General features: G+C 40.9%; 1 protein-coding gene across 1 annotated transcript; it reads left to right on the forward strand.

Annotated features, from left to right (window-relative positions):
• Positions 1 to 1077: 1077 nt before the first annotated feature.
• On the forward strand, positions 1078 to 2094 carry LOC137963140 (E3 ubiquitin-protein ligase AIP2-like). Its single transcript, XM_068810313.1, has 2 exons — positions 1078 to 1171; positions 1406 to 2094. Exons 1-2 carry the CDS (start codon positions 1078 to 1080, stop codon positions 2092 to 2094), a joined length of 783 nt encoding a protein of 260 aa, XP_068666414.1.
• The last annotated feature ends 9387 nt before the right edge of the window (positions 2095 to 11481 follow it).

Here is an 11481-nt window from a genome sequence, read left to right on the forward strand (position 1 = left end):
AAACTTCTTGGACAGCCGGCGGTTTCTCTTATTCCGCCTGACTGCAGAGCAGATAAAAAACTGGAGAAAAGGAAATGGCGACCACAGTGGGAGAAATGGCGTCGACAGCAGGATATGCAATCGGGAACAGAGAATTCAAAAAAATTGCATATTGTGTTTGGGTTTCTGGCAGCGAATGTTTTCTCAAAGGTACAATCTGCTTAAGTTATTGGCTATATGTGGGTCTTTGGATCAGGATGTTGAGCACCTAGCCGATGCTACCCAAAAGACTAACATGTTAGGAGCTGAAGGCATAGGTACTTAACCTAGGACCATAACATCACACCCACCTTCATGAGTTGATGACCACGGCGGCCACACTCTAGCGACGACCCACTCTAGTTTCTACCAAGTCGCCCCCTCCACTTAGGACTCACGCCGCGGGGATTCGAACTCACGATGTAGCGCATGCTCTGATACCTAATGTTGAGCACCTAGCCAATACTACCCAAAAGACCAGCCTGTTAGGAGCGGAAGGCATAGGTACTTAACACAGGACTCCTGGGAGGCTTTCTATTTCAATTTTTTGTTGACAATACAAGCTTCTCAAGAGACTGGGTTTTAGTGATGGAGAATATCCTTGGTTTTTCTCTATACCGAGGTCTATATGAGTTTGCACAGTATGCCTTTATGTACAAGTTAATTGTTTCAAAGAGGCTACTGATGTCAGCATTTTTGTCAACTTTAGCCTTGCTGCCTTGTATGGCATTGCAGTGGCAGCTCTTGGAATGCTGGACCACCATTGCTACTAGTGTGACCATTGATGCATATGGTCCCATTAGTGACAATGTTGGAGGTATTGCTGAGATGGCTGGCATGAGTCATAGGATATGCGAAATAACTATTGCCTTTGAGGCCGCTGGAACCACTACTACTGCTATTGAAAGGGGGTTTGCCATTGGTTCAGCCGCCCTGGTGTCTTTGGCTCTCTTTGGTGCCTTTGTGAGCCGTGCTGAAATTTCCACAGTGGATGTTTTGACACCTTAAGCCTTCATTGGGTTGATTGTGGGTGCAATGCTTCCATACTGGTTCTCCGCCATGACCATGAAGAGTGTGGGAAAGGCATTTCTTATTCTCTGGAATTTCACTTCCCTTTCTAAGACACTAGAGAAGCTACAGGAAAGAAGGAGAAGTGAGATAAAACTAATGGCGTTTGAGGATTCTGTGCAGCAGAAATTGCAAGAACTGCAGAAACAGCTAGGGAAGAAACAGACTTTTGAAGAAGTCGTGTCTTTGATCTAATCCATTCTTCTTGAAACCTATTCTTCTGCTTCTCCGTAACTTCGTAAATTCATTTATTCTGTAATTTTTCGAGCAGCAACGATCTTGCAGACTAGATGTACACCAACGGGATTCTGACATGCAGGTTTGAGGCTTTTTGAAGATGCAGAACGCATTGTTGCTGAGTCTTCACAAAAGGAGCACCTGGGAGCATGCATTGCTAGGGCTCTTGAACATTTAGATGAGGCAGAGAATGGACCCCGGGCATCAGACTCCACACCAAATACTCTGCACAGAGATTCTATATTTCTATTTGAAGGACATTTAACAGTTGGACTTGAGCCCCGGCCACCTGCATGGCTCGTGGCACAGAATTTACTTACAACTCTTGCTACTACACAAGAGCAGGTTAGTGCTGTTGAGTCTTCTCAATCCCATGGGGAGAGTAATAGAAAAAACAATTTTGATCTTGATGCTACTTCTGCAATGTTGGAAGAGTTGGTAAAAACTATGCAAGAAATCAGTGGTTTGCAGGACATTCATTCTGTCATTGAAGCTTCATTACAGGAAATTGGTGCTAGACCAAAGAAGCCACCTCCAACCTCAAAAGAGATGGTTGCAAGGCTTCCAGTCATCACAGTCACACCTGAAATCTGGGTGAAGCTAGGGAGAGAGACAGAATGTGCACTTTGCATGGAGAACTTGGTTATAGATGACAAGATGCAGAGTTGCCTTGCAAGAATTTATTTCCAATGGCTGGATGAGTATAATTCGTGCCCGATCTGCAGGCATGAGCTACAAACAGAAAACCATGCATATGAGAGCTGGAAATAACGTGAAAATGAGGCTGAAGAAGAAAGGAAAGGAACAAAAATGCACTCCGAGGTGGAGAATATATGTTGAATACTATTGGTGCTTCTACCACAATATAGTAGGATAAAAAAAAATTTGTTAACTTTCAGAGGAAACTTTCTGCCAACTGGGGGAACTAGTGGAGAGTTTCAAATACCACAATATCTATGTTCGGGGTGTTACATTGCAGCACTTACACCACTTATGTCATCCTATGGGTTGACGCGGATGCCACAAATACTACTTGGGGAGATATGGCAACATTTTGGCACGCATCCCGATCTTCAAGCTTGAGGACAAGCTCTTTCTCCAGGAGGGGTGTAATATTATGAACTCAATAGCAGGCTGAATCATGCAGAGATGTCATGGCTAAGTCAATTATTTTGGCTGAGTCAATTTCTTAGTTATTAAGTTACTTACATGTTAAGTTACTTAGTCAGTAAGTTAAGTCAACTACTTAGTCATTAAGTTTATTTACTTTAAATGCCGTGGAGGGGCAATCTATAATTTTCTCTTCAACCTTGTCGACATGATCCCTATTTAGGGGTGTAAGGAATGAAAAAGAGACAAATCTGAATTTAGATTAAACAGAGGGTTTTGAGTTCTCCTAAATGAGCTCGGGGGTGTGCTTTCTCCTTAACAAACCTAGGGTTTTCAAGCTTCCCTTTGGCTTGATATTCTTTCTTTCTCTATGAATCGTTGTGTTAGATCCGGGATCATAACAGCTTCCCCTGCAAGAATGGTATCTCAAATATCATTAAAGATCAATTTTCCCATTACCTGCATAGGATCTGATCATAACCCTCATAAGTTCCCAACAATTTGGCAGAGATGCCAAAAGATTTAATGTATGAACCTCATCATCAAATTTAATTTGAACGGATGTCAATTGATTGACAATCATGCTAAACTCATTCAAATGTTATGCTACTAATGTTTTTTCTATCATCTTTAAATTGAAGATTTTTTTTTCGTTAGATGTACCTTATTATTTGTGGAAGGCTGTTCATACATTTCAGACATAATCTTCATCATCCCCTCTGTGGTTTTCTCCGACGCCATGTTTAGAGCAACATTCTTCGACAATTTTAATGGGACTACTCTTAACACTTGTCTATTGAGGAGATTCCAATGATCATCCTTCATTCCATCTGGTTGCAAATCCAGAAGTGGTGCGTGCAGCTTTTTACTGTACAAATAATCTTTGATCTGCATCCTCCAGAATGCAAAATTCATACCATCGAACTTGTTGATTCCAAGTGTCAATCCTTCTCTGCCAGCCATTGCTTTCAATCACAAACCAAACCTCTGATACCACTTGTTAGGAATTAGATACAGTAATTCCAAACTAACGAGAGCAATAATAATAAACACGAAAGAAATAAAAGCAAGCAATGAAAATTAAAAACAAGATTTATACAGGTTCGTCTCGAGGTGAGACTACGTCTTGTCTTCCGCCGCTACGGTAATCAACTATGAAGATGAAATAGTTTACAAAGAGAAACCACACACACTTACATGTGCTTTTCTCTAACATCTCAGGCTACAATTCCAGATGCTCCTCAGGATGATGATACTCATCAAAATGATAAAACCCTAACAACAACGACTCCATATATAAAAAGAAAATAGGGCAATTGGATTACAAGTGTGAAATTCCCACACTACCCTTAATGACACATCAGTTAATATATCGTGTCAGAGGGTAAGATTTAATTAAGCTCTACAACTTAACACGCATGGCATGAAATATTTTCCAAAATATAGGCCCAGAGATGACCCGATGAAGTGGGAGCTTATATGTCTAATTTTTTTTCCTTTTCAACTGTCGGAAGATGGGCTCAAGCCCACACGACCAAGGAAGGCCCACACATCCAAGAGATATGGAAGATTGGCTCAAGGCCCATAGACCAAGGAGAAGGCCCACATACCCATACAATGATGGAAAGATGTTAATAAAGAGTCGTCTCATAAAGATGGCACTGATGTAATTAGTTTAAGTACCAGGGGTATAATTATAATATTGTAGTATTATTAATATGTAAATTGAGTTTTAGGGGAAGGGTTAGGAGACAAGTCCATAACCTCTTCTTCCTCCTATTTTCTCCCAATATACGTCTCTCCTTTTTTCTTTGAGCTAAATCCATAGAATCCTGGAAAATCAACATGGTATCAAAGCATGATTTTTAGGACTATTGCTGTTGTTTTTAGAATTCTCAGTTTTTTTTGGCGCATGATTCTACGCCTTCTCCTATTTTTTTTTTTATTTTAAAAGCTCTCAATCTCATTTACTCTATGGGGTTTTCCCCTTACGTGATTATTCAAAGTTTGTTGTTGTTGATAATTCTCTACTTCTGTCCTTGGCGAATTCTGATTCTGAATCTAGTGGTCTACCGCAAGTAGTGGCTATTTAGGCAAGGTTCATATTTTTCTTTGTGTGATTTAATATTGGATATCTCTAGGCTCCTTTCCATTGTTTGTTGTTGGTTACTGGTTGCTTGGTAACATATATATTTCTGAGTCTTTGTTAATCGACGTAACCACTTGAACTGGAAGCTAGAGAATCGTTGTAATTTTGGGTGTCCACATGACGCAGATACGTTCTGGTTTCTGGTGCTTACTGGTTTGTTTCTGTGACGTGGATATGGATTGCTGGTTTTTACGAATCCTTGGCAGTCGTTGTTTCTGATTATTGGTTCCTAAGAATCCTTACTGATTCTGGTGGCTGATTTTGTTACTCTGTGCAGCGGTCATTGGATAACAGTAGAGTAAGAGAATATTTCTGCTGCAGTTAGTCTCCATGTATTCATCTACTGCTGATTATATTGCAAAATGCTTGTATGCATTAGAGTGTGCATGGTACTCGTTATTCATCACCTATTGTAGTCTTCATTTAACAAAGCAGAGGGAACAGTAATCTTGGTAGAGGGAGCAGTAATTTTTTTGCAGTCTGGTATGTGGTGGTCTTGACGTAATTTGTTATGGTCCCGGATCTGACACAAGGATTCGTTGTTAAGGTTCGGTTTGGCCATGGGGAATTTTAGAACAACATGGCAGAATTGTAGGGAGACATGGAGAGGAAGATGAAAATCAATTGAAAACCCCTGAGCTAGTTGAGGAGAACTCCAAGCCTGTTTAACCTAAATTTAACCTAAAATCAATGTTTATCTTTCTCATTACTCTTATCTCCTTAAATAGGGTTCCCCTTGTTAGGGTTTAAGATAAAATATTACAAAAATACCCCTATAAATAAAATATTCCAAAAATACCCTTATAAATAAAATATTCCAAAAATACCCCTATAAATAAAATATTCCAAAAATACCCCTATAATTAAAATATTCCAAAAATACCCATGCAGCCTAAAATGAAATAAAATAATGTAAATTAAATATAAACAATTAAATATTAATGTTATTGCATGCATAACATTACACCCCCCTCAGAAGAACGAGCTTGTCCTCAAGCTCGTAAGAAGGGTTTGTATGCCGACGTCTCCTCCTGGGCCCAAGTAGCATCCGCGATCGCTATGTCCGCCCTCTGGATGCCCAAAACTGGAGCACTCCCTCTAGCAACTTTTTTTTTTTTACGCTTGACTGTAGGGATGCATGCCGAATGTCTCTACATCTCCCCAAGCAACATCTCTGCCCTCCCTCAGTCCTGGACTGGTGTGAAACAACCCCTCATGGCGGACCCCCATTGGCCAGGTCGCACTGCCTACACTTTGCTAGCCTTGCAGCAACAACATCAAGACCAGCCCCCTAGGATGGAGAAGAATCAGCAGCACTAACCCCCTCCATTTGCTGCACCTTGAAACACTCAGAGGCTGGAAACCATACCATCACTGATAACAGGTTCAGCAGAAGCAATAGATTCAGCATCACCGGAATGATACAGCCCGTGTCCAACACTCTGGGTTAGTGCCTTGATTGCATGCCAATAGCCCTCTGCATCCACAAGAAGCACCTCGGCTGGGCTGACTAGCAGCAGTGTATGCTGGACTGTCACAGCAGCCTTGTTGGCTTGGCTGGCTGTTGGCAGAGTATGCTGGACTGCCACAGCACTCCACTGGGTTAAGAGAGCCTTTGCTAGGTGTAAAGAACTCCATGGAGTGGAACTTCCTCTCAGCCCATAAACACTGCCATACTGCTTGCCTAAATATGGACCGATTAGGTGTGTTGTTTCCCATTGGTGTTCACCGAACTGGACAGCATTAATCACTGCAGCATGTCCCTGAATCACATCAGCTATAGATGCACCCTGTGAGTCATTTCCATTTTGGTCTACATATTCCAGGTGTTGCTCATCTGCATCACTTCGACCGGGTGTTAGTTTTTTCTGCTGACCCCATTGCTGCAGTGCCACCACAGTAGCAATTTGCAGGCCACTGTCCAAGTCAGGTGTGCATGAAGCTATGTCCCATTCATGGTTCTGTCTCTATACACAATATGGAACTGCATTATATTTTTCAGGTTGTCGTTGCTGCTGGGGTGCCCTTATCTGCACTACAATAACAGCAGCAACATGAGATAGCCTCTTCGGCTCCAACTCAAAGCTAGAGGTGAAGTCTACATAACTAGACTCCATTGTCGCCAGATCAACGGTCTTGAGAACTGATGTGCCTGTTACAATATCACTAATGTCAACTACATCAACAATAGGAAGCTGGGTAGCATCTTCCAGAACTTCCATCCCAAAGATAGACATGTCAAATCCATAGACATTTTCCCATAATGGAACGCTACGTCCACCTCTCCCAACTCCAGCAGCAAACATATTTGCCATATCAGGGAGAATGGTCCCTGCTTTAGCAGCAAATAAAATCAGTATTCCAGTACCACGACCAACATCAAGAACTGTTGCATGGCTCATGAGAGAAGGATTATTCAGAATAGCTGCCCTATAAGAATCTGTCCTCACCATCTCGCTGATCATCTCTCTGTGACTTCCAAAAGAACTGTACGCCCCAAAATAATTCTCGTTTACTTTCTTGATTTCTCTGGCAGCAATATTTGCAAAAGAACCCATCAAACTTTTATCCTTCCTTTCCCATGCAGGAAATCTTCCAAGCTCACCCCCCGGCATGCCATTTCCAGCAATAACATTTTGGGCCTTGTAAGCAACAATTGGAAATTCATGAACATCTTCATGTACCTTCTTAAAGGGTCCATGAACATAATCAAATTCAGATAAAACAGCATCAAGAACATTCTCATCCGCCAAGCAAATTCCAGCAAAATCTTTGACGTTGTCCACCTCCCTCGGGAATTCCTCTCTGTCAACTGTTGGGGTACATTCATCTCGGTCATCTTCGTCCCCGCCAAAACTATGCAAAAATGGATCCTCCGACATGAATGGTTTCATATCTAATGTCTTCCCTTCAGGGACAGAAGCACAAGCAGTGCCAATAGTGACAATATGGAAGGACACTTCTGCTGAATTGCCTCCAAATTCTCCAAATTCTCCAAATTCAAATACTTGGGCTGTGAAGAAAATTACCTCATAGTCTTTCTTGGTGAGCCACACAAGGAATGGAGATTTTTCCTACTGTTCCATATACTCCAGTTCATTTTTTTCTTTGTCATCCAACATTAAGCTGGGCAATGAGGAAGTGTTGTTGGAAGCATCTTCTGCATCATTAAACATATAACTGAATAACTCCATGCAGCTCCTCAAGCCAGGTAGTAAGTTCCTAGCTATAAGGCAACTATTTCTTCCAAAATTCTCAATTCCTTTCATGTATAACTCCTTCTCAATAGGAGACCAACTGTTTTCAGCAACATCTGTTTCTAATTCTCCCTTGCCTGAATAGAAACTTTGCATTGTAATAGGAACTTCAATCCCAATGTTTGGGTGGACTCCTGATGTACTTTCATCCATTTTTCCCTCCACAAGATCAGAAGCTGCCTCTGGGCCATCCACTGTTTTCTGTTTGTTAGTTATTGAAGAAATAGATGCCTCATTAGTGGCCAACATGCTATAGTTTATGGCGTTAGGCTTCCCCATATTTCAGGACTTGTTATCTCTTCAAAATTTGTAGTTAGATCCTTTTCTATGGAAGCCATATTGCCTATTACATCAACCCGAAGTGTTTGGACAAGGGCCTCAGCTACATAACGGCTAGTCTCCTCCAAAACAACTTCAACTTGAACCCCACATCCAAAAATTTGAAGACTCACAGCCGCACAGATATTTTGTTCGTCCAAAGAAAAACAAAGCCCCTCAAAAAAAAATTTCAGAATTCTCTATAAAATTATTTCTATGAATCCCGGCAGCCCCAGAAAAAATTACATGTCAAAATTCATACACCCAAAATTTCTCTGCTTCTCGGAACAGAAACACACCAGGCCAAAATTTCGAATTGGAAGTTCGTGGCCAAACAACATACATGGGATCCCGAAAATTAAACAGAAAACCCCTCTGTTTCGCAACACCAAAATTTTCATGGAACAATTTCGACGCCATTGGGAAAGAATTATGTAAAACATAGATGGATTTCAGAAAAGAGAAGACGAAATTTTGGAAAATTCGTCGCAAGAGTTTACCCCAGATTTTGTGGAAATTCGTTTGTCGTTGTGCTGCCAAGATCAAGTTTGAGAAAAAATTTCGCCGACGGACCCGACGTAGTCTCTGCTTCTCCGGTGGTGAATCGTAGCCCGTTGGGGCTTCGCCGTTTGGGAGTTATTCCCTGTCGACGGTGATGAATCGACCTTCTGTCGGCCATGATAATGGATATTGGGAGGTCGAACCCAAATCAACTTTTATTGACAAGATTGTGTCCACATACCCCCTCCGATTTCGGATTTCTAGTGTCTTTGGAGATTTTTGAGGTCCCCGTATTCGGATTTGGGGTCGCACCAGTATCGTCCACGACCTACTACGTCTTGGCAGAAAACCTTGCCGAATGCCCCAAATCGTGGTCCCCGTTGTGCGGCTTTGGCTCTCTCCCTGCGCTGAAATTTTGAAGGTTTCCGAGACATGGCCTTTCTGTCAGTCTGGATTTGTGGTTTCCCCGAATCTTCCGCAGGGCCTTCGGCCTGTTGCTCCATCCGAGACAACTTATGTTGCTTTCCCTTCTCCTACATCCTGCTCGGGGATTTCAAGTCATATGACTTTTTCGGTGGCAACGCGAGAAGAAAATACTTATCTTGTTGTCAATTCTTTGTCAATTGCTCTATACTGTGCACGTCTTTCTTCCCATTGATCATGCCAATCCTTTTTTCTTGGGACATAGACGGGCTCATTGTGTTCCCACTCTGATACTATTTATTATAGTCCCGGATCTGACACAAGGATTCATTTTTAAGGTTCTGGTTCAGCCTTGGAGAATTGTAGAACAACATGGCAGAATTGTAGGGAGACACAGAGAGGAAGATGAAAATCAATCGAAAACCCTAGAGCTCGTTGAGGAGAGCTCCAAGCCTGTTTAACCTAAATTTAACATAAAATCAATATTTGTCTTTCTCATTACTCTTACCCCTTAAATAGGGTTCAACCTGTTAGGGTTTAAGATAAAATATTACAAAAATACCCCTATAATTATAATATTCCAAAAATACCCTTGGGGCCTAACTGAAATAAAATAATATAAATTAAATAAAAATAATTAAATATTAATATTATTGCATGCATAACATAATCGGAGTAGACGAAGCATTGAATCGCCATCATTGAAGTCATTCCTTGCTGCTGCAAAGGCAAGATGGAAGTGGCAAGCTCAAACGCATCCATCTCTTAGGAAACTTGCCCACATTGGTGAAGCAATTAGCAACCTATTCGGATTCCATATCACAATCTTTGGTCTGTGTCATTGCTGCTGTTTAAGGGGCGTTACAACAAGAATTTTGGTTTGGAATTTTTATTTAAGGGGTGTTCTAGATTTCCCGCTGGTATTGTTGTTTGGACATCTCATTAACAGAAAATACGCATCCTTTTAAGAAGCATAGTTTTTGGTTTGGATTTCTGTTTGAATATTTGCAACTCATTAGCAGGAGATACATATCCTTTCAGCAATAGATCAAGGCTTTGTCAGATTTTGTTTTTCAGCAACAAAGGCAGCTTCGTCTTCGTTGGTATGGGTTATAAAAGCTGCTGATTTACCGATTGATTTCCAGAAACTTATCTTGATCTTACTGCTGATTTTTTGGAAAATCCTCTAATCAGAACTTTGAATTTAATATATCGGGAAGAGAGTCTTTGTTTTTAATCGGAGTTCTCTGCTATCTTTTGAAGATCTGCTGTCAAATCTTCTAGCTAGTTTACTGAGCTGACTCTAATCCTGCTCTGCTTGGCAATCACCAGCACCACAATGTTACCATTTCTGGCTGAAGATGCATCTTTTGATCCGAAGGTTTCTGCTTCGTATGAATCTGAGTTTATTTATGGAAGATATCTTGATTCTGTATTGTCACCTACTGCTGTTAATCTGAAGAAAATATTGTCGAGTTTCTGATTATAACTGTCACTTCATTGGCAGATCTTACTGCTGTTTTTAGGAAACTTCTGATTCTTCTCAGAGCTACTTCCTCAGGATCGCTTGTTCATCATTGACAGCCACAATGATACCTCTCTGCTCTCTCTGGTTTTCCGCTATGTTCAGAAGCGGGGAAGACGATAAATAAATTAAATTTCCAACTTAGGTATGTTGAATGATATCGTGGACTGCCATTTTATATAGGAAAATCTTATACACCATTTGTAGCAAACTGGGCGATGTTTTCTCACCCTCAGCTTGAGGGGGAATATTACAAGATGGACCTAAGCCCACATGACTAAGGAAGACCCACACATCCAAATGTGTTAAAATATAGGTTCAAGCCCATAAGACCAAGGAAGGCCCACACATCCAAGAGATGTGAAAGATGGGCACATATAGTGATGGTAGGATGGTAAATAAAGACCCATCTCATAGAGATGGCATTGATGTAATTAGATTAAGTGCCAGAGCATAATTTTAATATTGTAGTTTCATTAATCTATAAATTGAGCTTTAAGGGAAAGGTTAGGACACAAGTCCATAACCTCTTTCTTCTTCCTATTTTATCCCAATATATCATCTCTCCTTTTCTCCATGAGCTAAATGCATAGAATTCTGAAAATTAACACGGTATCAGAGCATTGATTTTCAGGACTCGTAGCTATGATTTTTAGGATTCCAAAAACCCTTTTATTTGTCATATTGATGGTTCATTTTTTATAGTTCTTTTTATGTCATCTCCTTCAGCTCTATGATTATTTTATCTCTTTGGCTTTCTTTGTAACATTCTTGAGAGGAGAGTCTCCACCATCTGAGTGTTGAATCCTTTGCCTTCTGACATCACTTGTCTCCAATTCAGTCATCAGTGGCTAGCCATATAGTGATAGTTTTAT

Source organism: Aristolochia californica, unplaced genomic scaffold, assembly GCF_029961685.1.
Source record: "Aristolochia californica isolate CCGP_79_NKW_82.1479 unplaced genomic scaffold, dmAriCali1.0.hap1 SCAF_4, whole genome shotgun sequence".
Taxonomy (NCBI): Eukaryota; Viridiplantae; Streptophyta; class Magnoliopsida; order Piperales; family Aristolochiaceae; genus Aristolochia; species Aristolochia californica.

What these genes read in the sequence shown, in the direction of transcription:
- LOC137963140 (XM_068810313.1), top strand. Translation starts at nt 1,078, where the DNA reads ATGACCATGAAGAGTGTGGGAAAGGCATTTCTTATTCTCTGGAATTTC. An exon ending in GCTACAGGAAAGAAGGAGAA is followed by an intron (nt 1,172 to 1,405) that starts GTGAGATAAAAC and finishes TCTGACATGCAG; the next exon opens with GTTTGAGGCTTTTTGAAGAT.